Genomic DNA, 27,366 nt, shown 5'->3' with positions numbered 1-27,366 from the left:
AGTTTCCATCAACATGACGTTCGGTGAGTGGGAACAAACTGATGTTGATATTATTTTCAGTGTCGAACTACATGAGTTAGATCACGTCATTTATCCACGCAGTACTTCCAGACATAAACCTTATTACACGTAGACTTTCAGGCATTAGCCTGATATTGTGATAATGATGACCTGTGCATTTTTCACGTCACCGACGGTTACCGTTAAATCATAATGTTACAGCTGATGTCTGAATTTCGACTAATATTTTGTTTCTTTTTCTTTTCTCTTTGCTGAGGCCACAAATCGCTTTGATTTTATGTCACGAAACAGTGGGAAGTGGGGTGGTGAGGCACTTCAACCATATGCGCTAGAAGAAAAAAACGAGGTTTGATATATTAATCCATTTAATGAATGCTTTACATGGCACACTATCCAGAAACGTGCACGTGATGCTTTACAAAACACACTATTTTATACGTAACACACGACATCAATGTTGCATATACACACCAAAATATACCTGGCAAATAACAGGAGTAATATGTACTGTTTGGACATGCCACAACAAAACTCATTGCTGAGAGAAGAGAAGAACTATGTGTATAGGTCTTAGTCCTATTTGGGCAAGTAAATTAATGCCACTATGACTAGCAAGCTTTAGGTCTGCTGGATCACTTCTGCTTTTAATTATGCACATAACATGTCTGACCTATACGTTCTCAGCCCAGGTACTATATAATTTATAAGAAAGCATCAAGCCAACACAGTGAAAAAATGTCAGTTAAACACTACACCCATCGTTTTACTAGTAATATTACAATTTTTGCTGATGTGTCTGTTTTTAAGTATAAAGTGACAATATGAACTGTAAACTTAACTGTCATAATCAGCAGTTTGATGTTCCACATTTCAGTGCATGTAATATAATTTCAAATCAAAGGAAGAAAAACATGCAAGAAAACATACCAGCACACACAAACATTACAATGGCAGTCATACGCATGCACTGACATGTGTTCATGTATGAGCACAAGTGTGCGTAACTGTAAGAACACATTGTGTGTGTGTGTGTGTGTGTGTGTGTGTGTGTGTGTATGCAACACACACTGGCATCAGAAAGAGATGGAAGAGAGAAAATATTGTGAACAGAGCAGATGAACACCATAGTTGATGTTGCTGTAACTTGAGCACAAACAGAAATGCAAAGAAGAAACACAAAATCAGTACTGGAAGTCATTATATATATATATATATATATATATATATATATATATATATATATTTTTAAATCATAATTGGCTACTCCAAGCATTTCATTTTCAGCTAGAACTTCAGAGAAAGAAAGAGCGATATACATTCAAAATTAGAAAGACAATTATAAGTGGCTAGATCCAGTTTTTCAATCAGAAATTGCACAGAGGCTAAGCTCAAAATGATTTCTAAACACTTTGACTGATCTAAGACCAGCAGAAAATTAAAAATATTGATAAATCAAACTGAAATTATTTCCCTTGGAAGTCTGACTTGAACACACACACACACACACACACACACTCATATATATATATATATATATATATAAAATGTGGAATTATTGGTTTCTGCAGTTTCTGTTTTGGAGGAAGGTGGCAGAATGGTTAAGAATAAGACACTCAGCTGCCAATACAGAGAGTCGGTGAGGGTGTGGGTTCTAGCCCCGCTCTGGCCCTTTCTCCCAAGTTTGTCTGGAAAATCAAACTGAGCATCTAGTCTTTTGAATGAGACGATAAACCGAGGTCCCGTGTGCAGCACACACTTGGTGCACTGAAAAAGAACCCATGGCAGCGAGAGTGTTGTCCTCTGGCAAAATTATCTAAAAAGAAATCCACTCCGATAGGTACACAATATGTAAGCATGCACTCAAGGCCTGACAAGCGCATTGGGTTATGCTGCTGTCAGGTATCTGCCAAGCAGTTGTGGTGTAGTGTATATGGATTTGTCCAAAAGCAGTGATGTGCACAGTTCTAAAAGAAGGTGGATAGCTCATTGGCCAGGAAAGCTGAAACCAACTGGATGCCATACTGACAATTGTATCCAACTGTCAGTCCGTTGAGAAGTCGTCTGCTAACTGGTGGTAGTTTCTTAACTGTAATCATATATCTTTGATGAAATCGTGTCATGCTTGCCCCCACGGCATGGCAAATGTTGTGTCTTGATTGATATCTGCCAATGGTTCATTTACCAAAGTTATTACAGGAAAACAGTGCAATGATACATAGGGTAAACTTGCTGTGGAGGCACACACAAGAATGTCAGCTTTACCAACGCCATAAGCAAGTGAAAGCTTGCTGTGAAGTAGTCATCATAGCCTGCTGAGTGCACAGCTACACATATAAAGTTGCCGCTTCGTGCTGTACTGACACGAATAGCAAAATGGCTGATTGAACACTTCCACTGGCTTCAGTTAGCAAAGGAGCTCAATCAGGCATGTGCTATCTACCTGTTTTTAGACCAGTGAGCGATGCTTCCTTGAGAGGCTGAAACTGGTTTTTGCAATGGACTTTTCATCATGAGTTGTATGCTCTTGCACATAACATAGTATGCTCACATATACACATTATACATGCACCCCTTCTGCACATACGCACATGCACGCACGTGCACACACACACGCACACACTCACTCACAATCACACTCACACTCACACACATTATGATTATGACTTATACTGATAGGCAGTTTTTTCTATTTTGTAACAGACTTTAGAACTGTTGTCCCCTTTTGATGCCGGGGGTCTTTCAGTTTTGATTAGCATCCCTGCCTTCTGGAAATTCTGTGCTGGAAATTTCCTCTTTTCTAATTTCTATTGCTCTCTTAATTTCTGATTTTTCTTCCTTCACTGTTGTCTCCTGTTTTTACCTTCCCATTCCATTCCCCTTTCTTTTTTTGAGCAAGCCTTGACAATTTTTTCTCTTTTCCGCTGTCTGTAATATACTGTCTGTGCTGTTTTGCTCTGGCAACTAGGTAGTGATCCAAACTAGATGAAGAAAAATTCACGTTTACTAAAATTACTGGGTTTAGCATACAAATGCCACAACATCATCAACAACAACAGCACGCGCACACATACTCACACATGCATGCACGACGCGCACACACACACACACATCTCAATGAGATCCTGAAATTGTTTGTCATTTTGCTACTAAAACCTCTATATTATGAACTTTCTGAATAAAAACCTTAATGGCACACAGTGAATCACTACATATCTCAACGAGATCCTGACATTGTTTATCATTTTGGTACGAAACCTCCTAATTACAGACTTTCTAAATAAAAACCTTTGATTATGATAAAAGCATTCATTGTAAAAGTTTCTTCTTTACTAAGTAACTTAACTCATCATATGATCATGTAATGAAAAAACATGATAGAACCTTGTTGTTGTTTCCAATTTTTATTCAACATGGTATACATTATAGAGATCTGTTTTTGCCAGAATATCAGTGCTTTATATTGTAAAGTTAGAAAAATCAAAAGTAAAGGTCATATCAGTGGCTGAGTGAGTTATTATTATTATTTTTTTTTAAATGAGGTTATCTGTTTTGCACTGTCCCCCCCCCCCCCCCCCCCCCATGATTCCTTTGTTGGTGTGTGTGCGTACAACATGTCTGTTTCTGTTGAATCATTTTCAGTTTCTTTAGTTTGTGTCTCTCTTGTTTCCTTGTTGATATATATTAAACTGTATTAAGAAATTTTCTTATTGCTGAAAGGCAAGCAGCCATGCTGTTCATATCATGATATTGTGTGGGGGTCATTAAAAGACTTTTCTGATTTATTTTGTTTTGGAAATGTAACAGACATTCCAGAACAACATCAGAAATAGCTGACAAGAGGACAGGTCCACTCTAGAGCAACAGCATATCTTCTGACTTGGCCACGGATTGGCATCTTGGAAAAACAGTAAACCCACTTGTAACAGAATTTCCCAAAGGACAGTAATACAAGTGGAAAGACTAGCGAATCAACAGCAGTCAGAAATGTGGGCAAGGTTCCCACCACCATGGGGTATGAATGGTCCGAACCAGAGATTACCCCCACCTACCAATTCATTGTTGGGTCCCTGTCCACAAAGAAGTTATCCAGGATTTCCCCCGCCATGCCCAACAGTGGGAATGTGGCAGAACTTCCCACCATGTCGAGGTCCATTGCTGGGCACAGCTCCTGATCCTAATCACATGATGCTAATGGGGACAAAAGGCCCCCCGATTCACCCAGTTTCTGGAGACAAGTCCCCTGACACTAATGCAAGACCACCACCCGCCAGGACTGAGATAAATTTGTCAAGTTCTGCACCAGCTGAAGGAGAGAAAACTGTCTCTCCGCCTCAAAAGGAATCCTCTCAACAGTACGAAGAACCAGACAGCTCAACGTCGTTTGAAGGTAAAGACAGGGAAGGGACTGGCATGCAGTGTGTACTCTATGTATACATGTATGTGGATACCAAAATAATGACAACAAAAAGCAGTTTGGAAGGCAGGTTAACAGCCTGCCCCACCCCTCTCCCCACCCTCCAGCCCCCGCCCCCACCCCGAACCCCAAAATGTCAAAACAGTTCTCAGTGAAATTGCCTTTTTCAAACAGCCATTTAGACTATGGCACTGGCATTGACTTGTAAATCAGTTTTATCCAGCAGTCACAGATTTACAGAGAATGTTGATCTCTGTGAAAAGGAAGAAATAAGTTACCAGGATGTGGAGACCAACATTAGAACTAAGGGCTAAACCCAACACTTGAAAAAGTTTAAGATCTGATATATTAGACAATATTATTTTAGACAATGATAGAGAGAGAAGCAATGAAGGGATGGCAATTTTTTGTGTGTGTGTTTTTTGTTTTTTTTAAAGTTATTTCAAGTCATAAAAGAAGAATGGTGAAAAAGTAAAAAGAAGGAAAAGAAAAACAGGGGATGCACACACACACACACATACACACACACACACAGAGATATATATACATACTTGCTGAAGATTTGTGCCTGCCTTTTTGACTCACTTGTATTTTCTCTGGAAATAATTTGTCTGCCAATACTAAATTTGTATCAAATATAGAAGGAAAAAATATCTTAACAGTCAGACCAATGATAGGTTGTAAGTCATCCGAATTAAGGCATATTTCAGATTCATTAATGGTTTATTTCGTTGAGACTTGATCCAGATCCAAAAAATATCCATGATACCGCTTCTCAAATGCCAGAATGTGGGCTATGTTTGGTTAAAAAACTTTATGACATCGTTTTTCATGTTCACAATTAAAAGAAAAGAAATACAAATTCTGGGCAGAACACATACAGTGACATTAATGACACCATTGACATGTTTACTGCATATGAATATTCTAAAGTGGATACTGAATTAATTGGAATGAACATAAAAGAAAAATTGAATCAATTTGATCATTTCTTTCAATTTCCGTCAGTCTGTTGTAGACTGGTTTGTCAGATCTAGAGAAGACAGCTACAAGTTGCAGTGTGCATGAGACGATGTCAACGTCTCCTTTAATGCCAATTTAAAAGAATTCTTAAATAATTGTGATATATCAAAAAACATGATTTAAATGGTGTTATTACCTTAAATACAATAATACAGCTATCACGCTAAAGAAAATATCAACATAGCTTTGAATATTAGATTTGGTCGAGTCACATCAGATGCATTGTAGTGCTGTGAGTAAGTGTACTTGCTTCCATACAGAACATGCTTGGTTTGATCCCACTTGCAAGCCTTTTTTTCTTTTTCTTTTTTTCAAAGGTTATTGATATTTAGATACAGAACACATTTTAACTATTTTTTTAAAAAATATCTTTTTTTTTCCTCATGATTCCTTTACTGCATAAAATGTGTGTCACAAGTGAGTCTTGAGGGCCTTGTCTCTCCTGTTTAATTATATTGAAAATGTACAGTGGAATGTGCTGAGAAGCACACTTGCAACTACTCTGTTTGAGATGTATGCATCTATAAGTGTGTATATTGCTTTGTGTGATTATATTCTGTATTCATTTTCAGTAGAAATTGTTCCTTTTTAGCTACTTGTTAACAGATGCTTACCTGTCTTATTTTGTTTCAGGGATCAGATTAAAAAGCAAAATGATAATGATGCCATACAGTAAAGCAGCATGCAATTTACAGATCTTTTGAATGTTGCTTAATTAATTTTCCTGACAAACATCAACACAGCAGACATCTGTATGAATGTATGTGTTTAGTTTAGTTGATGCCAAAGTTTCAGACAAAGAAAGAAATTCCAGAGAACAGTCCTGTCTTACATAAATTTATCAAAAGGATCTCAATAGTGGCGTTGTCATAATTCTCTCTCTCTCTCTCTTCATAAACAACAACAAAATTTACCCAAATTCTGTTTTTTCATGACCTGTTTTTAAAGTAACCTCTCTTTTAGTTTCCTCTGGACTACCTTGCCTGTCGTGAGACTATCGAAGTGTTCAGTGTTGGTAGATTCATAGGGACTGATGTCCGAGGGATGTGGCGCTTGTTTCCACTCAGTCTCCCCATGTGGATGCGCTTCCTCACTCAGGCTCCATGACTAAGTGATTGTTGTCATTGATATGGGGCTAAGTATAATAGGTGTGCATGTTGAATCAGCCACCACTTAACCAAACTGACTTGGTAGCAGTGCAGGAACACCTCTGGTGTGTTTCCTTGGCATTCTGAAGTTGGTAGCTCCCTTCAAGTTGTTTGCTGGGATTTCACCTGAATGACTTTCCCCCACTGTTGGGATACCAGGGGTCTTTCAGGGTAATTAGCATCCCCACCTTCTGGAAATTCTGTGCTAGAAATTTCCTCTTTTCTATTGCTCTCTTTATTTCTGCCTTTTTTTCTTCCTTCATTGTTGAATACGTTCTCTGTCTTCCCAGTCCATTCCCCTTTTCTTTTTTTCAAGCAAGCCTTGACACTTTTTTCTCTTTTCCACAGTCTAGGATGTACTATCTGTGCTGTTTTGCTCTTGCGACTAGGTAGTGAAATTGTGAACACTAAGACGGACACTAGCTATCCATTCTGCAGTGTCATTTGCCTATATGGCTGTTTTTCTGTATTTTGTCTTTGGCTTTGAAGTATCGTTTTTTCATTTTTCATATTTTTTTGTAACCTGGGGATAGTAAATTAAGTGAAAGGGCTGACATCCTCAGCATGGCCTAGTCTTATTTGCCCTAAGAAGATAAATGGTTAGGATAATGTGTCATGAACTGTGTTTTGTGGGTTTGTCTAGGTGGGTTCTTTTTTTGTTCTTGGTTTATTTGTTTTTTGTAGATGTGACAATTTTGTGTGGAAGTGGTTGAGTACTTTTATGGTTTGACAGTCCTGATATGGCCCTGTGCAGTTGGCTGGACTATAAGCAACAATAAAAAGTAAATAAGAATGACTTTGGGTGTGGCTGTGTATGGAGGTTTCAGGATGAGCCGTGTCGTAATTCAAAAGCCAACATCAATTGAGTGTAAGTTTATGATGGCACACAGATAGCATGAGTCTTGAAACTAGCCTGAATCTTGATACTCTTTCCTTTGTGTTTGCCAGAGAAAAAACATGATGCTGAAAAATCTACAGAAGCTGAAGACGAGTCGGAAGTAGACTACAATGTCAGTCCATACTGCGAAGTAAGTCTTGCTTTGGATTCTTTAGTTACCTTGGCTAACATTAGTTTTGTGCTGTATGTGAGAGAGTGAAGATTATAAAAAAAAGAAAAAACAAACAAACAAACAAAAACCCCCACCTCATTTCAAGTGGTAATAAAAGGTATAATGCCAATATTTTCTACACAGAGGCTCCGCTGACTTGTACACATAAGTCTTGAATGGAATTAACTATTAAGTGTAAAGAGTAATCTGAGAGAATGATGTTATTGAAAAAAGCATTATTTCTATGTTCTGTTTGAAGATTTGAATAAGATTGAAATAAGTAGATTAGTTAACAAAAACTAGTTACTTTCCATTCCAGTAAAAAAATTTTTTTTTTAAATGATAATTTTCTCGCATTATATGGATATACAGAGTTTATCCTGAGCAAAATCAGCTTGGGCCAACAGGCCCATCCATCAAAAATCTCACCAGTCATTTCCAAGTATTATGTATCATTGCTGCTTTGTCAAATGTTCTACAAAATGGTGCATTTCACTTTGAAAATATAAATTTACCTGTAACTATGTGGTGGCTGAGGTGGTTGTGTGTGTGAACATGCATGTGAGTGATGTATGTGTATATATATATATATATATGTGTGTGTGTGTGTGTGTGTGTGTGTGTGTGTGTGTGTGTGTGTGATATACAAATTCTCCCAAGTGGGGTAATAGATGTCTTTTGTAAATAGTGGGATTTTTTTTAAAATGAGGCCAGTCTCTGCCAGCCTGTTTCAGTATTCCTGATTGGTCCAGCTTTCTCAGCAAGTGTGTGTGTGTGTGAGGGTATGAGTTCATAGATTTCAGAGGTCATAACAACAGTGATGGCAACATAAGGACCAAGCATGTTTGCTTGCACTGGAATAAGTCATCAGTACAATAAAAGCATTTAAAGTATGCATGTAAGTGATTACGCACACAACTTATTCTGATATGCTCTAAAAGCAGACATATCCACATGAGATAAAATCAAAAGGCCCTCTCTTCTCCCTTTTTATAGGTCATTTCAAAGACAATGTGCCTTTTGGTCCAAGCTCGCAGTCAAAACATGTTTTGATGTTGTTGTTTTTTTAAATAGAAAAGGCTTGAAGGTATAAGAGATAATATAAGGTCTTTTATCTTATCTTCATCAAACTCAATTCAATGACTGGATATGTTTAACCCAGAAAACCAAGTGCGACTGCCTGCATACATGTAAAAGCCCACACATTCATATGAGTGTGTGAGTTGCGGCCCATGAGAACAGAAAAAAGAAAGTTGTTATAAAGAAGAAGAAAGATACTGTCAATGTCCAAACAGCAAAAAAAAAAAATATGTCAGTGTCCAATGTTACATCATGCCATGGTGGAAAGGGTTGGATTATGACAGAGCTTGGATTTTTTTGTTTGTTTGTTTTTTCATCCAGATTTCATCAGGTTTAGAACATGATAAACTATGGCCAGAACATCAAAGTTTTCAAATGTGACATGTCAGTGGTTGGAGGTCAAAGGCCAGTTCAGTGCATGATTATGAATGCCCTGTTTCAAGATGAGCTGCTTTGCAGTATTTTTTTTATTTACTCAAAAAAAAATTTTTAGTATAAAAATTCCACTTTTTTGTGCAAGGCATCACATGGGAGCGAAGGCTTTGCCTTATGTGCTTAGCTGTATTTGCATATACTGTTGTTTTGTTTTGGTTTTTTTTTTTTTTTTTTTTTTTTTTTTTTTTTTTAGAAAACACTGTCCTGTCCATCCCCATCCTCAACCCTTTCACAACTTCCCCACCCAGATGAAATGTTTTATGAATAGAAAAATGTCTATGGTTCATTTTGATCAGTGTGAGCTTGTACAGGTGGTGAAGCTTTGGCACTGTGTTTCAGGTATGCGAGCTTTATCTGCCAACCGAGCAGTTGTTGTGGAGGCACATGTCAGGCAAGAAACATCTCAAGGTACTGCAAGCACTAGTCAGAACAGACTGGTTCTTCATGTGTCATTTGAAGATTTTATACATTCGCTATACAGGGAATATCCAACAATTCAAGAAAGAAAAAAATAAACTGTAAAGATGCATAAAAACGATGTAACACAGAAAGAAGTATATGTAGGAATAGAGAGAAAAAAAAGAAAAAGAAGAAACACTGCTGAAGAAGCCATGTTGAAGTATGAAAAAAGAAAAAAACAAACCTGGTTCTTTATGACCTGCATTCAAGTGTGGTGGAAAACAACCTAGTAGATATGCATTGAAGTGTTTACATATGTGCTTACACACACACAATGATGTATCTTTCCTCCATATATTTTATGGGGATAATAGACATTGGCTGCAGCAACAGCTGCAAAATACTGTCTTTTGTAAAGCATCTTTGCAGGTATACAAAATGACAGAAGGCTTGTCCTCCACCATTCTATATTTCAGTGTAAATGTTTACTTCTGGTGTCAATATCTGCATCCAGATAGAGAAGTTTGATGTTGTACGCCTTGTGCTGAAAAAAAACAAAAACAAAACATTGAGTAACACCAAGGTTGTAAAAATTGATAATATGTGAGAGGGAAACATCACATCTTGTGTGTGCAGAATATAAAAGTGGAATGTTGTGCTTGGTGCAAAAATAAAATGCAAAAGTAAAATAAAACATTGTTGTGTTGCAGGCTTTGAAAGCATTGGATTCAGGCAGTGAGTATTCTGCTTTGTATGTAGAATTCACTTCAAAGAAAGGAGACAAACAACAATGAAGGATAGCATTGATTGAATATCTGTGTTTCAAAACAATACAAAGCTGACATATTAAAAAACAAAAACAAAAATATACTGAAGAAAAACATGGGTGACTGATTTTGGTAATCCATCAGAAAAGAAAATTCCATTTTTGTTTGCCATTTTTAGCTGATCAGTGTGCATCACATGTTCTGAAGGGAAAGATTTAAATCTCAAAAACATAATTTAAAAGGGATATCTTTTCCCAGGCTAAAAAATGGTAAATCAAAAACCTACATAGTATGTTAAGATTTATGGCTAAGTACTCTTCATTTTATGCAGGAAATGTAATGAGTGGGCATGTGTTTGTTTCCGCAGTGAAAAATCATCAGATGATGACCCAAAACACCATGCTTGCACACATGCATTTGTACACACTTGTACATACACCTGTTAGCTATGAGAATTTGACTGAACAGATTGAGGAGGTAGTATTGCTAAGAAATGCAATGATCTGTATTGTTTGACCTTAAACTTATTCTCAGGAACAAAGAAACAAAAATTCCACTGATGTATACTCAATACTGTCTTTCATAATCATAATTCTTTCATATTAAAAAGCTTGGTGTATGTTTTGGTGCTAGTAATTCTTTGATACTCAAAAGCTTCATGCATATTCTTTGGTTGTCTATCCTCGAAAGCTAGATATATATTTTGGTGCTAGTTATTCTTTCATACTCAGAAGCTTGATGCACATACGTTGGTGGTCTAATGTATTGACACGGAAATTGCAGAACCTTTGCCCAAAAAAGTCCAGGAACGTAGGAATGGTGTAAGCTCTTCCAGCACTGAGGGCGTCAGCCAGTTCGTAAATGCCTTTGCCAGCATGACTGCCGATGAGCCTGTGGTTGGTAAGTGGGTGCATGTCAACCAAGCATCAGTTCGTTGGTGTAGGTTCTGTGAGCCTAGACAGATAAAGAAGAGAGTTTTCTGTCTGAGATTGGATTTAATGATGGAAGCAAACTGAACGTGTTGACTTATGCTGTGGAAACTAGACCAGTTAGGAATACTGAAACAGGCTGGTAGAGACTGGCCTCATTTTTTTTAATGCTTCTATTTACAAAAGAACAGCTATGACCCCACTTAGGAGAATCTGTATATCATATATATGTATCTACACACTTCTCAAAATATGTGCAGACCTACTGGTGCCTTAATCCTATTAGTGTGTAAACAGTGCATATGAGATTGAAGATCCCATGATCCATATCAGTGTTTGGGAGGGTTATGAAAATGTGAACATACCCAGCATGCACACCTCCAAAAATAAGAGTTTTGCTGTTAACTTGACTGGTGTTCATGTAAAAGCCATCTCGCAGGCATGAGTGAAGGTGGGATTCATGTAGAAGAAGTTTTTCAATTATTGCATGACTGGAAATATTGTGTCTGGAACAGCGGAAACTTTATGTTTTAATGACTTTCAGTTAGAAAAAGGTAAAATGTATTCACATAATCATGTTGTTGCAGGTCTTGGATTTGTTGTTGAAATGTACAATGAAACAGAAGACTTGTTTGTGTGTGAGCTGTGTGACACCAAATGCAACCATAACAACATGGTTCTCCACATCATCGGCCTCAGGCACAGAATGAACTATCTGGTAAGAGGGCACACTTTTTTTAACTCTGCTTGTACTGTTTCGACACTCATTGCAAAACAGTTGGATATGGCTATACACAATTAGATATTAGTAACATGAATTTTTTTTCTGTTCATGATGGCTCTTGCTTTCACAGACAGCTGCAGACAAAAGCTTTATACATTTCCCTGTATAATGAACACTTGATGAGAATATCAATAATGAAGCAACTTAGCATACTTTAGAAACAGATACTGCATTTATTGTATAGTTCGGTCATTTTTGTTCCAGGATTTGGGTGATTATTTATTTGTTTGTTTGGGTGATTGTCTCTGTGTTTCCTGGAATAGTCGCTTTGTTGTATTCTTTTTGTGTTTTTTTAGCAAACCTGATAGAAATTACGGAATTTGAACAATATCAAACCCAGGCTGAACAAGTTATAGTGAGGGTACCAGTCTGTATATATGTACTGGGTACACATTCACATATAAACAGATACTCCAGCATACCAGACACTGAAATATTTAACCTCAAGTCATCAGCAACACTTTTCTGCATGCTGAAAATCCAGCAAAATACTGATGAAATGACTGAATTTGTTTTAAAATTTTAAATGAAGAATTTGATGTGTACACACACACACACACACACACACACATACACACATGCATGCACGCTGTGTCTCTTTCTCTCACTCACTCACTCTTACAAACACACACACACACACACACACACACACGCATACGCATGTACATACACACGCATATGCTCAATTTATCTTTCTCATTAAAGCTATTCAAAAAAATATTTTATTCTGTATCTTGCTGATTTAGTCTTCTTCTTCCATTCATTTTTTGTTGCTCTTGTTGCGGAAACAGAAAACGTGTGACCCAGATCGTTACGCTCGACTTAAAAAGAATCAGAAAAGGTCGCTGTTGACGGAAGACACCCGGCAGCTGTGCAAAGAGGTGGAGAAAACCACAGGGTGTGGTCAGCCACGGTACAAAGGGCCCAGGCACACTCACTCAGGCAGAGACCCCTGCCAGTTTGAGAAAAGAGAACTGTAAGTGTTGGCAGGAACTGTGTTATTGTGTGGTATTTTCTGCACAGCTTGGCTTTTGGTTCTTCCTAAAACATTTTTGTTATTATATGTTTTTAGTGTAATGTTCTTGTTTTTTTTGTTTTGTGTGTGTGTGTGTGTGTGTGTGTGTGTGCAGACATATTACTGTTGATTTTTGGTTGGATGTCTCTGCAAGGTTATGTATGTACGTTGTCATTTTAGCATTCAGTTGCATGCTTGTTATACATGTGGATTTTGACATTGTACAGCATAGTTAACCCCTTCACTGCTAGTACGTTTTGCTATAGCCTATGCTGAGAAAATTTTCAGAAAAACAAGAAAAACACGCCAATGATTTTAATTTGGTTATATTTCAAAAAGTACTGAAGATAAGTGCATAAAAGTATATATCAAATGAAAGGAAAATGAACCAAGATTTTGTTTTTAATACTCACATGTTCAAATAATGAGCCAATCTGACACAAAAATTCCATAAAATGCAATAAAAAAAATTTGGGACTGTCATTCCATCATGTAGGTGCTACAACATCAACCAGCTTATTAACCAGTCTTTCTTGTGACTGTTGTGATCAACCACACACACTGTCAAAGGCTGTGGAAGAGTGTCCAGGTGCATAAGTCTCCAGCACAGTCCACACAAACAATGAAAAGGGTGTACTCACCCAGCATCTATCGCCAGTAAAATCACTGTGTGTGGTACTTGTAGAAACAGTCTTCAAGACACAGTGCTGGTTTGCTGGGGCAGTCTGGGCAGTAGAACCTCACATCCTTTCTTTGCCCTTTCTTCCAGCAGACTCTGCACCTCCTTTGTAGCCGGGCCTTCTGTGGGGTAGATGGGATGACATCAATGAAGTGTTGTCCACACAGACGAACAGCATGGTCATCTGTAGCAGTGTCTGGGTCTTGGTCACCAAAAATCATGGCACTAGTTACATCCTTCTGGAAGTCCAGGAATGTACTGCTGTTGCCTGCTTTTTTTGTTGAGGATGTGTGCATTCAGCATGGCAATTTGTAGAAAATGTACACACAGATATTTGTACCACTTCAGGGTTTTCCTTGTGGCATCGTAGGGCTGCAGTTGTTGGTCATGATGGTCCATGGCACCCATGTTTCTGTTGTAATCCAGAAGTGCTGGAGGCTTGTTTACTGCCCTTTGGTCTTGCTGCTGCTGGTCTTCAGCTGTAGGTTTGTGGCAAGTTGTCAACTCCAGATGGTCCAGGATGAACATCATGATCATCACCATGCTGCACACCTGAAACACATTGCATAAAAGACTAAGTTTGTTGTTGTTTTTGTTGTGTTTTTTTTTTACATATACAACAACACCCCCTCCCCCCCCAAACCCCCCCCCCCCAAAAAAAAAACCAAACCAACACACACACACTGAAACTGGTTCATGGTATGCCACACCCCCTTCATTCTTTCTCATAATAACACACACACACACACACACACACACACACACTTCTACAAGTGTTGCATTTACAGAGTAATTTAGGCATACAATTCTGTATATTATTCTCTGATTTCAGTTTAGTAAACATCTCCTCACCCACGAGATCTTCAACGATGTCTTCAACAATGAGCCAGCCAGCAAGCCACACCCCCTCGCACAGCGTTGGTCACACAGTACACACGTGACTTTCTCTCTCTCTCACACAGACACTGATCAGTGACTGACGAAGCTACTTACCACAGCTAACACATTCAAAACTCACACAATGCAGTCATATTCATTGTTACATCAAACAGAAAGCAAATAATAAACTGACAAACCTCGTAAACACCCACCTGCATCTTGAATCAGCTGAGCTTGTCTTCAGTTTCATCAAGCAACTCCACCTCCCACCCCCCTCCATGTCAAAATCAGCGTCTTCGGCATCAACTTCACGCAGTTCTATCTCATTCAGTCCACAATCTTCATCTCTACTGTTTGCATCGCGAAAGATTTCTTTCAATATTAGTGCAAGTGTTGGGGTTTGTCTGCATTCAGCCATGGCTTTGCAAACGCAACTTGAGCTTCATACAAACTTGCAAAACTTTCGCCATAAATATGACAATCCGATGAATAATTTTAGCTTACGGAACTCAGGAGATAAAGAGCTCTCAGGGGAGCTAATTTAATGGTTAGCAGACTGCATTTTCTGTAATGCGGGACTCGAAACATAGAACGTTGTAACATGACGTACGGTGCACGTCAATACAGCTTTGGTGAGCGACATTTCATGACGTACGCCGTACGTCAACAGCGCAGTCAAGAGGTTAAGCAGCTTTTACATGAAAATGCGCTCTATGAATGAATTTATTTTTTCCATGAAGACTGTGTTTGTATGCTTGTGTGTCTTGATTGTCTTCTGTTTGTTCTTCTGTTTCTTAGTTGATTGTGCTTAGTTACAAGTTTTATCTTCAGAAATAATATAGTTTGAAATGCATAGTATTACGGTGTGCACATGTGTGTGAAAGATGAAAAAAGATGGATTAATGATCAGGAAAAAAAAGAAAGGGGGTAAGGTTGGAGAGACTACTGGTGGGTGTGGAATGGGGGTGGATAACTAGATTTGGGAAGTAAGATGTGTACGGGTATGATAGACATATGCCTAAGTCTAGCTTGAGCAGTCCAGTTATCTTGTATCCCCTAATATATGTCTCACATTTGAGTGACATGCTGTGGCATCAAATTGTCAGTATGTACAGGTTAATTGCAATTAAGTTATTGAAATATATGTATGTGTGCATACATTTACGTGTGCATGCAAGAGAGAGATCAGCCTTTCATCCTGCTTGTTAATTGTGATGCAGCATACGGAAAACGGGCTGAAGTCAGAATTTATCATTTTTGACATTTATGTACTTTCAGAAAGTTTATGAATTCCTAATGACATGTTTTTGTTTATAGCGAAGAATAGTTGGCTTCAACTTTAGTATGGTTTTCGCCTGCTGCGTCACAATTATTTGTATGATTATTGTAAGCTTCAGGGTGCTGCATGCATATTCCTTTTACCTATGATCCACATGCTATTTTTGTCTTAGAATGATTTTGTGTTGCTGTTTTTAATGCTTTGTTTTCTTCTAAACATTACTTATATTTTTTTCTTTTTCAGTTTCATGTTTTAGCATAGTCCAGGCATAGTCTGGATGGGGTTGGTGGGGGAGAGGAGGGGGGTAGGTGATCATTCCAGACTCCTTATTTTTTATGTTTAAAGTTTGAATCTATAACTAGTATAAGGATTTTGTTCCAAAAGGATATTAGGAACAAGGGAGCAACAAAAAGTATTACAATAGTTTAGAACATCTATGTATTGCTTGGAAAAGCATGCTTCAGCGTTAGACTTGAAAATCATACAATTTTGATGAATTTAAAAAAATGTTTTATGGTTTCAGGTCTCCAGAGGAGAGAAAGATAGCGGTGGATGATTTAAAACGCACTCTGCAGAGGGACTTCCTCAGTAGCAACATCGACCCTGACACAGCCCATGAGATGCTGGAAGAACGCCTGGAACTGCTGAAAGAATATGAAAGACGGGGAGTTCCGTTCGAACTTGCCAAAGAACGTGTGATAGAAGATGAGGATCGATGGAACTTGCTTCTTGAATTTGAGAGGCAAACATTGACATTCGATGAAGCTGAAGAAAGGATTAGCTACAGAATGGACCTGCTGAAAGCCTATATTGTCAATGACTGTCCTAAAGAAGAAGCCAGGAAGAAAGTACTGGACGATGAAGTGATCCGTGACTTCAGAAAAGAGTTTCAGCATCTGGGAATAAGCAGAGAACAGGCGCAGAAACAGGTGGAGAAGAGGCTTTGGATGCTGGAGCGTTTCCACTTCAAGGGATTTTCACAGGAGGCAGCGAGTCAGAAGGTCATGAAGATTGAGAGAGAGTTCAGCAAACTCCTGCAAAGCACAAAAGAAGGAGAAGGACACAGGAAACAGTCGGAGCTGTTCACATGGATGAAAGCCGGTGAAGACCTGGAAAAGTTCATTGAGGACAGCTTCTGTGAATTAGAGTTGTCTTCTGGACAGAGAGAAAAACACATCAAGCTGGCCCTTGATTCTCTTGACAGACGCAGGAATCAGAATTATCCTGTGGACAAAGCCAAAATGAAAGTTTTAGTTGAGGACCTACCAAATCCTGAAGATGAATCTGATGGGGAATGTCCTTTGAGTGAACCTGAAACCAGTGTGCAGAGCCATCCCAAGGATAGTGCAGCACCTCCTGCCAGCTCTGTCAGTGAAAGCACAAATGATGATATACTGCAACGTGTTAAATTGTTTATGACCAAACTTTACGCCTTACTGCACATTGATAATCAAAGCCTTGGCATAGTTGACAGGGAGAAACAGTTAGCAATGTTTGATCAGCTGAGTCAGTTAGAAATGCAAAATCTTCTCTCCGACATGATCAAGTCAAATCTAAATCCACACGAGGCCAAAAATAAATTTGTGGAACTTTTCCAGCAACATGAAAGCCTCAGAAAAACCCTGTTCCCTTTCACTAAGCAGAAGGAATCCCATTCAAGTGAAAGACTTGGTGTTGCATTTGACATGTTCATGCAGCACTACAGCATTAGTAAAAATGCACCTGTAGAAGGCACAACAATAAGGCCCCCTAGCAAGGACGGGTCTTCCACAGAGAGCACCATTAAGAATCAGAGGGCAAGCAGTAGAAGCATGGATCGCCATGGTCATTCTTCTGAAACAAGATCCAGAAGGTCTCCCAGTGGTGACATATCTTCCTCAGGCAGCAGCCACAAGGCAAGGATTAAGACTGTGGATCGCCACCATCATTCTTCCAGAAACAGAAGATCCAGATCCAGATCCACATCCAGGCATCATGAAAGGAAGAGGACAGAGAGATCAAAATGGTCCCCAATCCCATCTCGTTCTTCAGTTGCAAAACGTATCTCAGGCATAAGAGCTGCCATGCACTCTGAAAAGAAGGGTCACAGACGATCGCCAGGTCCCAGGCACAGACAATCATTAAGTCCTAGGCATAAACGGAAATACCATTCAAGAGAAAGAGGCCAAAGCAGCTCACCAGAGTACGAGTCCTTAAAGTCTCCTTCTGCACAGGACCGGAGAAGGAGAAAGGAAAAAAGAAAGAGGAGTCGTTCTGGTTCCCCATCTTCGAAAAGAAAGATATGAGCCCGATACTGATTGATGTAAGTGTAAAATTTTGTCTTCCATATGGATTCTTTTACTGCCATTAAAAAGTAATTGCACAGGTTGATGAAGGCTAAATTTGAGGAATTTCATGTATAGTGCAATACCTTACACTCATCTGCTTTTGCTGCTCATCCGTATCTTGATATGGGCCATTATGATCATTACATTAGTCAATATCTGAATAGTACGCTTAAGATCTTGATACTGGAAGTGACAAAGCATATTTTTGTATACCCATGTTCTTTCTTGCTGGAGTAGGAATCAGACAATTTTTCAAACAAAGTAAATGTTTGATAGTTGTTGGTGTGTTTGTGTGTGTTTTGGATGGGGGTGGGTGGTGTTTCTTTTTTTTCTTTTCTTTTTTTTTTTTATACATGTTGATGTGTTTCTACATCGGGTTTGTGTTTATTAAGGGTTTTCATTGTAGAATAGACTTTGTAAAGCCATCTTGATCGGAGTCAGTAAAATACAATCAAGTTTCAAATAAGAAATGATGGCAAATGAAAATAGAATCTCACACACACTCTCTCTCTCTCTCTCTCTCTTCCCCCCACCTAATTGCACATCCACCCCCTTCACTTCCTACCCCCTCTTCCTCCTCTACCCAACTGATACGCAAAAATCATTTGCATGTGATTACACACGTGTGCTCATTCACTTGCTAAACAGATATCATACTCACGCAGACTTGTTCCCTTGCCTACCATCAAGTGTGAAGAATACTGAAGAAGAGGAACATGAGGGAAGAATGAAGTGCAGATGAAGTGAGGAAGCAAATAACCAATGGAAGAAGCAGACAAAAAGATGAAAATGGTCGGGAAGACTGAAGAACAAGTACAAAGAAGGGTCGAACAAGCTGCAGATGTGAAGAAAGAGAAGTCCAGACAATGAAGGTCAAAGCCAGTGAACCAGAAGAGCGAGAGACATTTGCAGAAAACAAGGGGAGAAATCCACTTGCTGAAACCGTACAAATGAGAGCACACAAGAAATCACCACGGAATCAGTAACCAACAAAACAAACACAACCAAACGCATGAACCATTGCAGACTTTACAAAACAAGAAACATGGACTCAGTATGTTCCATTTGTCCCTGGTGATGAAAATGTCTGATTTCCTTTATTTAAATAAGAATCTCAGATCATGGGTTTGGTTTGGATTTCTATACGACCATGTTATCTGGTGTGAATGAGCGAGGTTATTTTATTCACTTGCTCACTGTTCTACTTACAAATGTGCGCGTGTGTGTGTGTGTGGTACATTATTCTTTGATTATTGAAGCTCTGTGTTGTTTATTCCTATATAATTGATTTCATTCTCTTAGTTACTGAGGTTCTCTGTGTATATAAGTACACATATAGGAATTCAGACTGATTCAGCAGTAAAGGTAATCCCTTTATGGTGTATTTTCACAGTGTTTAAGCATCTGGTGGTGGTGGTGTTTTTTTCTTTTTCTATTTCTTTTCTTTTTTCTGTTTTTGATATTTGTTGTTGTTTTGTTTGTTTATTTTTTTGAAGTGGAGTGAAAAAGAAATCAAAATGTTTTTTTACTCTCCCTCATAACACACACACGCGCGCGCGACTGAATTAATGCACATTATGTTGATCTCTTAAGAAAACGGTGCTCTACAAAATATATGTTTAAGTGTGATCATGCAGCAGCATGTATCATTTTAAATTGTATCATTTATGTTTGTTCTTTGATTGTTCAGTTTGAATATTAGACTTCAATTTGTGTTCTGTATTAAAAAAAAAAAAAAAAAAAAAATATATATATATATATAAATAAGAGAAGAAAAAAAATCCTTTTGTTGGTAGAACTTTAGAAGAAGGGATGACTTGTCACTAGCTTTTTATTACATTTTTGCCTTGTGAAGTTGAAACATTAAGTGTTCTTTTGCGTTTTATGAATATATGTGGAGGTAGGAAAAAGTGGGACTCGTAGTCTTTACTGGTGTATGTGCCAGCACACACACACACACACACACACACACACACACACACACACACACACACACACACATGTGCATGTGTGCACACTCAGTGTGTGCATACAACTGTAACCTGAATCACTTACACTGTGTTGTTGATGACTAAAGCCTTGTCATAGCAATGAGCACACAGTCAGGGTCTGCAATGCTTGTGTTGGATTGTGGCAAAAAGTCTGCCATGCATGAATCTGTGCAGCCACTGTTGTTTTATGCACTTTTGTGAAATTGTTTCTGATATGTCTGGTTGGCAAGGACTTTATTTTCCTTCATTTCAGGTCATGGTCTCTCTTGTTTGGAAGGCTATCTTTGCCAGTACATCAGAATGTAAGTGGACAGTTGTGTACATCCAGGATAGGTCTTCATTCACACCTGAGGATCCACTCCAGCAAAAGATGAAGTGTACTTCGTCTACTCATTCATTGTGCCGACAAGAGACTTCAGCTATTTTAGAATATATAAAATGTGCTTAGTTGTAATATGGACATGGTTCTTCTGTGGATCTGATTTTTTGTATCTGCGGGTGTCCTTTGAAGACCCTAGAATGAGACACATTTTTAACAGTTGATCTCATCAGTGAGATGACTCCTTCATCATGATCTCCGTAGTTGCTGGTCTGATTTGTTTCAGCCAAGTTCTTTTCATTGTCAGTCAAGACTAATTTCATTGTGTTTCTTCTCCTTCTTCTTCGTTCATGGGCTGCAATTCCCACATTCACTTGTATGTACACAAGTGGGCTTCTACATGTATGACCGCTTTTACCCTGCCATGTAGGCAGCCATACTCTGTTTTCGGGGGTGTCATTGTGTTAAAAACACAGCTGTCTCAGAGATAATTTCATTGTGTTGAAAACACAGCGGTCTCTGTCCCAGTTTTGGGGCATAATGTATAGCAAGGAACAGGCTTCTGACTGGTAAGGACAGTTTTCTTGTCAACAGGCAGAACTTTTTCCCAGTCTGTTTTCCTTTTGTTCCAGAATAGGGCAGTTACAGGAATACCAACGTCAGCAGTGGATTTTGATAAAGTTGCTAAGTTTCATTGGCAATCAGAAATCAGCTGTTATGTCTGAGGGAAATAAACTGAAAAGGAAATGTGATCCCCAGTTGGTGCAGAGTTACATATGGTGACAACATTCCATTTTTTAACTGAGACTGTGTATTTGGTCGGTGGTGGCAGTATTGCATAAATTAGCAAATGAATAGGCATAAAAAATCAAACGGTTTGACAACAATTACCCATCATACTAACAGAGAAGTGGATGATGTGGTTAGCACTGAAAAAAGGGTATTCATTTATGAGGTGTGATCTTATTGGTTGAGCAGTGTTTTGTCCTGAGATGCCCATTGTTAAGGTCAAGTGAAGGTCAGCTGAATTGTAGTAAAATCCATATGTAATGAAAGTCAGCAGAAGTATTTTGAAGTGGTTCGTAACAAGACAGGACAGAAAGCAGCTATACTGTTTGAATACAATGCTGTTCAAACAGCAACACAGAACAGTTTAACGAGAAGAAACCAAGGAGCCACTGTTGTTAAAAACAAAAACGTCAACAATGCAGTAACAAAAGCCAGACACATCAGAGCATTATTAGTCTCTGCCTATAAGCCTGAGCCAATTGCAGTCAGGTTTTGACAACATAAGTTTGATGTAACAATCAACAATAGTCACTGGGCATTAACAAGTAAATGCACCTCAGAAACTAGATTTAGAGCACTTCAGTGGAAGATATTGTGTAATATCTATCCAACTAACATTCTTCAGAATAAAATAGGCTTATCAAGCAGCTCAAACTGTAAATACTGCAATGTCACTGATTATGTGGAACATTTTTCTTTCTCTGCGATAAAATATCCACTATTTGGAGAATTGTAGAAGATCAGATGTCTGACAAACTTGGAATTTCTGTAAACATTTCACTAACAGATGCTCTGTTAGGAATCATGGATACCAAACAACTACCACATGCTGTATTGGAGAATTATAACAACTTGATCTTACTGGTTAAAATGTGTATAGGTATTTTCAAGCATGGCACACTGATTGATGTACGGGCAAGTTTGTTGGGTTTTTTTTTTTTTACAGAAAACTACGAACAAGATAAATATTTTGACGTTTTCTTTATTCATTTTACTAAGATTATACACAAACATGCCATACTACTTTGATCTCCACGCACACACACACACACACACACACACACACAAACACACACACACACATTCAGACACTCACGGATATCCACAATCACATGGGCATACATGCATGCACATGTGCACACGCTCGAGCACTGATCAACAACAACAAACAAACAAGCAAAAATAATAAAAATAAAAACGCAAAGCAGTTGTTCATTGTGAAGGTAACATACAGACAGAGAATTGGACAGAGAGAGGTAGAGAGTTGAAATTGTTTCTTTCTTGTTGACCTATTAAACGAACCCCCCACCCCACCCAACAACCATCCCCCCCCCCCTCCCACACATACACAAAGAAAAAAAAAGAAAGTCAACAGAAGCAGGTTTGGATGAAAGAAATAATCCCATTTTTTTCCTAATTGTACATTAATGGAATTTACATTTTTACTAGTAGGATTCAAAACAGTAGGGTGCAATAGCCGACAGGAGTGGTTAAAGCATTGGACTTTCAATCTGAGGGTCCCGGATTCAAATCTCGGTAACAGCACCAGGTGGGAAAAGGGTGGAGACTTTTCCGATCTCCCAGGTCAACACGTGTGCAGACCTGCTAGTGCCTCAACCCTTTAGTGTGTATAAACGCACGGAGAAGATCAAATACGCACGTTAAAGATCCTGTAATACATGTCACTTCTGTCAGCATTTGGCAGGTTATGGAAACAAGACATACCCAGCATGCATACCCCCAGAGATGGAGTATGGCTGCCTGCATGGCAGGGTAAATAATAATAATAATGGATACTTATATAGCACACTATCCAGAAATCTGCTCTAGGTGCTTTACAAAAACGCTTTTGATAACATAAAACATTATATCTATGTTACATACACACACCAAAATGTGACCACCCACACACACACACACACACACACACACACACACACACTGCATACATACATTTTAACATACATGTGTATCTAACAGCTACCCTAACACATACGCACACATAGGCAGGCACAAACTTACATAAACACACGCACACACAATACACATTCATATACATGCATGTAGTTGTGGACCTGCCACAATTGAACTTATTGCTGAGGGAAAAGGTGAGTTTTGAGACGAGATTTAAAGGATGCGAGGGAATCAGAATGACGGAGGTTATCAGGGAGCTTGTTCCACGTCTTTGGCGATTGAAAAGAAAACGATCTGTGTCCATAGGTCTTACTTCTGACGTGAGGTATCCTGAGAAGTCGAGTATCAGAGGAAGAACGGAGCTGGCGAGACGGGGTATAGATATGGATGAGTTCAGAAAGATACTTTGGGCCAGATCCGTTGACTGCAGAAAAGGTCAGAGTGGATAGCTTATAGTCTATTCGATCAGAAACAGGCAACCAGTGGAGAGACTGAAGGAGAGGAGAAACATGGTCAAATTTAGAAGCTCTGCAAATGAGTCTGGCAGCGTTATTCTGAATTCGTTGGAGTCTGTCTAACAGGTATTTGGGAAGGCCGGCCAAAAGAGAGTTGCAGTAATCCAATCTTGAGAGAACCAGAGAGCATACAAGTGTCTTGGTTGCATCGGTTGAGAGATAGTGGCGGATAGAGCTGATTCTACGCAGTTCCAAATAGGCAACTTTACAGATATTCGAAATGTGCTGTTGGAAGGAAAGAGACTGGTCCAGGATTACACCAAGACTGCGAACAGAGGGAGAAAGTGAAACAGGTGTGCTATTGATCAGAACAGAGTCAGGAAAGGAAGGATGTTGACGAAACTTCTTTGGACAGGTTATCATAAATTCAGTCTTATCATCATTTAATTGCAGCTTGTTGAGAGTCATCCAGTCCTTTAGGCCAGCAATGCACTCCTGTGTTTGAGTCACCAGACAAAACAGTCATGGTACTATGTACATATTCATATCATTCATCACAATTCAATTTTTATTTTCATTCAGTTTTTGTTTTCATCCTTGAAAGCACATGAAAACAATGATTTTTGTTGTTTTTGTGTGACTGGGGTGGGGAGTTGGACTTTGGGTGATAAATATGTGCTTTTATTCTGATGTATTTTCAGTGCCAAGGATGTGTGAGTTGCCTGATGGTAGTTTCGGTTGTATGAGCCTGTTTTTTGTGTTTTGGTTCTTTTCCATGATTTGCTGGCAGTGGCGCAGACAATGCCAGAGGCATGTTTCAGGTTTATGGGCATGGATATGACTGTATTTGTGCCTAATTTTCTCTTTCATATTGTTTTCAGTTCAGGTTCCATGGGATCAGTATTGATGGAAGTGTTTTTTAACAGTTGTTTACAAGTATATTTTCAGTGGTGACATGGAATAATGGGGTAGGCTGGGCTACAAGTGACAATAAAAACAACATTAACAACATTCATAATGTTTAAAAAAAACACCAAAAAAACTGGAAAATAAGGCTGCTTCAGGGAATATTATGTATGTCTCACTTTTGGATGTATTTCCTGTTTATAAAAACATCTTCTTCACTATTCAGTGTTTTTGTAATTCTTTCTGTATAAATACACTGATTTCAACAATGTATTTTTAATAGACAAATGGGGATTTGACACTGCTAATATTGTTGCAATGTTTTTGAAAAAGAAGATGAGAATTGCTGCATGTTTGAGTTCAGTGAAAATTGGTCAAAATGGGAAGTAATAAAATATATTGTTACATGAGTGATACATCGTTATACGACAATGACAGAAAATATCTCTTTCACTTGTGAATGTGAGTGTTCTTTGAGAAAGAATAAAAATGTGATGTGGAAGAGTTATTTTCAAGACTTTTTCTTTGCTTTTGGCGCTCTTACAGTGACTCTCCATTCATGAAACTGCAAACAGGAAGAACTTTCACAGGCATTCACATGCATTCTCCAGTTCACAGACATCTCTATACATTGCACAGAACTGCAGCAAGATGTGGGTGGTTTTTTTTTTTATATCAAAAAGCTGGTTGTGAGCCTGCAGGTATGCTACCACAGTCACATACCTACCCTGACCAAAGAGCAGGCAAGGCCAAACCCACCAACATATTTACTCATTCATACAACACCAAGGAGAGAGCACAGGATGTGAGATAGGACTGATGTTGACCTGGAAACCCTTCAGACAAAAATATCAAGGTGTTGATAGTACAGTAGCATCAACTGGACAGCCCTTCACAGGACGCCAGAAGGTAGGCTCAAGAGTGAAAAGCCAGCATCAGTATTGTTAGCTCTAGGGGGTGTCACTGCGTTTGGAAAATCCATATACACTACACCACATTTGCTAAGCAGACGCCTACCACCAGTGTCAGGCCTTGAGAGAAAAAAAAAGAAAAAAATATAGGTAAATAAATATTAACTGTATTTTTTAAAATGTAATATATATATATATATATATATATATAAAGGAAAAGACTGAAAATAAGAAAAAGCAAATTAATGGAAAACACACACACACACAAAACAGATACACCCCCCTCCACCCCTCATGCCACTCTGGGCTTCTCATTCCACTTTCAATTTTTTGTATGAGGTTCATTGGGTCCATTAGAATTATGCCATGTTGGTTCCCAGGCATATGAAGAGATGATAATCACTGGAGAGCATGTGTCACGGTTTCAACTACCATCGTCAGGCTGGAAGTTGTGACTTTGTAGGCAGCATTTTTCTTCCCTAATTGTTTTTCCATTTTGTTTCGCAATGAATCCCCAACTGGATTGGTCTTTGGTGACTGAGCCATCTGTATATATGATGATGTCCTCTTCTTTACTGATTTCTTCTATGAGTAGCTTCACTTCTGTATAAGTTTTGCCCTCTGGCAGACAATGTTTTCCAAGAGTGGGTAAAATAACTGTGTTTAATAGAAGATTGATGTTTTCGGGGTTTTATTCTCATTCTTTTGTTTCTTGCCAGTCTTGTAGTCAGCATACAAGCTGGATTATGTCGTCTGCTTGCCCCATCCATGATCTTCCACATCCTAGACTTAGTTCCTTGACTGCATCATGCAGTGGGTTTTGAGGGTTTTCTAATGCTCTGAAGTAGGTCTTAACCTGTTCTAACTTGTTTCTGGCCTGCATTGAAGGAAGGTCAAGCAGTTATTGCATGGTTTCCGTAGGTGTATCTTTGTTGTTTAAAGAAAAGCCAAAGAACACCTTCTGTAGAACAGGAGAATGAGAACTCAAGACCTTGAAGCACACATGCAGCATCATTCAGAGACTTGCCAAAAACTGACAAGAGTGGCGGTTCTTCGTTGCTGCCCAACAATTTATTTTTTTAATCCTGAGGTAATAATGGGCACTAAGTAAGAGAGTAAGTTGACAGTACTGGTCTACACAACTTCTTGAGGCCAGGAGTTCCATTTGCTGATGGTACATGGGGGGGAAACCGGCTTGCCTTTTTTGGATTTGAGACTGAATGAGTTTCATTTGTTGGTTTTGTTATACCTCGTTACTGGTGCACGAAGGTGTGGACATCAACATAGGTCCACCTTCATTTGAAAAAGTTTAGGCCACCATCAAAACCACAAAGAGTGGTAAAGCACCAAGCACGTGCTGAGGGGGTCAGTGCAGAGATCATGATAGCAAAAGAAGAAAAACACCAAGACTTCTGACACAGATTATAGGAAACAGAAAAAATACCAGAGGACTGGGGGTAGGCCTTATTGTGACATTGCCAAAGAAAGGAGACCTAACAGACTAACATCTGGGGAGGAGGAACATCTCAGTGGCTAACAAGCTTTCAAGCCCAACTGCTGTCATTGGAAATAAACTCTGAAAAAGAACAAGCTGGATTCTGCAAGGGCACATCAGGTAGTGACCACACATATACTCTGACAAATTCTTGAGCAAAGCAAAAAAGCAAACAATGGAATGCCTCTTTAATTGATTTTGAAAATGCTTTTGACAGCATTTACAGAGTTACTCGATCAGTGGAACATTCAACAACACTATGGAATTCCCAGCTAGATTGTCAACATCATCAACCTCTTACACACCAACTTCGTCACAATTAAGTAGTCTGAGGAATTACCATGACAGACTCATTTAA

General features: G+C 38.7%; 1 protein-coding gene across 2 annotated transcripts; it reads left to right on the top strand.

Moving 5' to 3' along the window:
- Position 1: 1 nt before the first annotated feature.
- LOC143275269 (uncharacterized) lies at positions 2–22,628 on the top strand. Of its 2 annotated transcripts, XM_076579257.1 has the most exons (10): positions 2–23; positions 3,826–4,408; positions 7,555–7,634; positions 9,510–9,578; positions 10,280–10,304; positions 11,120–11,236; positions 11,853–11,983; positions 12,841–13,025; positions 16,425–18,203; positions 18,877–22,628. In XM_076579257.1, exons 2-9 carry the CDS (start codon positions 4,006–4,008, stop codon positions 18,184–18,186), a joined length of 2,772 nt encoding a protein of 923 aa, XP_076435372.1. In that variant the 5' UTR covers positions 2–23; positions 3,826–4,005; the 3' UTR covers positions 18,187–18,203; positions 18,877–22,628. The 2 variants fall into 2 exon arrangements, with proteins under 2 accessions (XP_076435372.1, XP_076435366.1); XM_076579251.1 differs by lacking the exon at positions 18,877–22,628 and having other exon boundaries at positions 16,425–18,506.
- The last annotated feature ends 4,738 nt before the right edge of the window (positions 22,629–27,366 follow it).

This window comes from Babylonia areolata, chromosome 2 (assembly GCF_041734735.1).
Source record: "Babylonia areolata isolate BAREFJ2019XMU chromosome 2, ASM4173473v1, whole genome shotgun sequence".
Taxonomy (NCBI): domain Eukaryota; kingdom Metazoa; phylum Mollusca; class Gastropoda; order Neogastropoda; family Buccinidae; genus Babylonia; species Babylonia areolata.
Note: the sequence above shows the minus strand (reverse complement) of the source record. Positions and strands in the feature narration are given on the sequence as shown.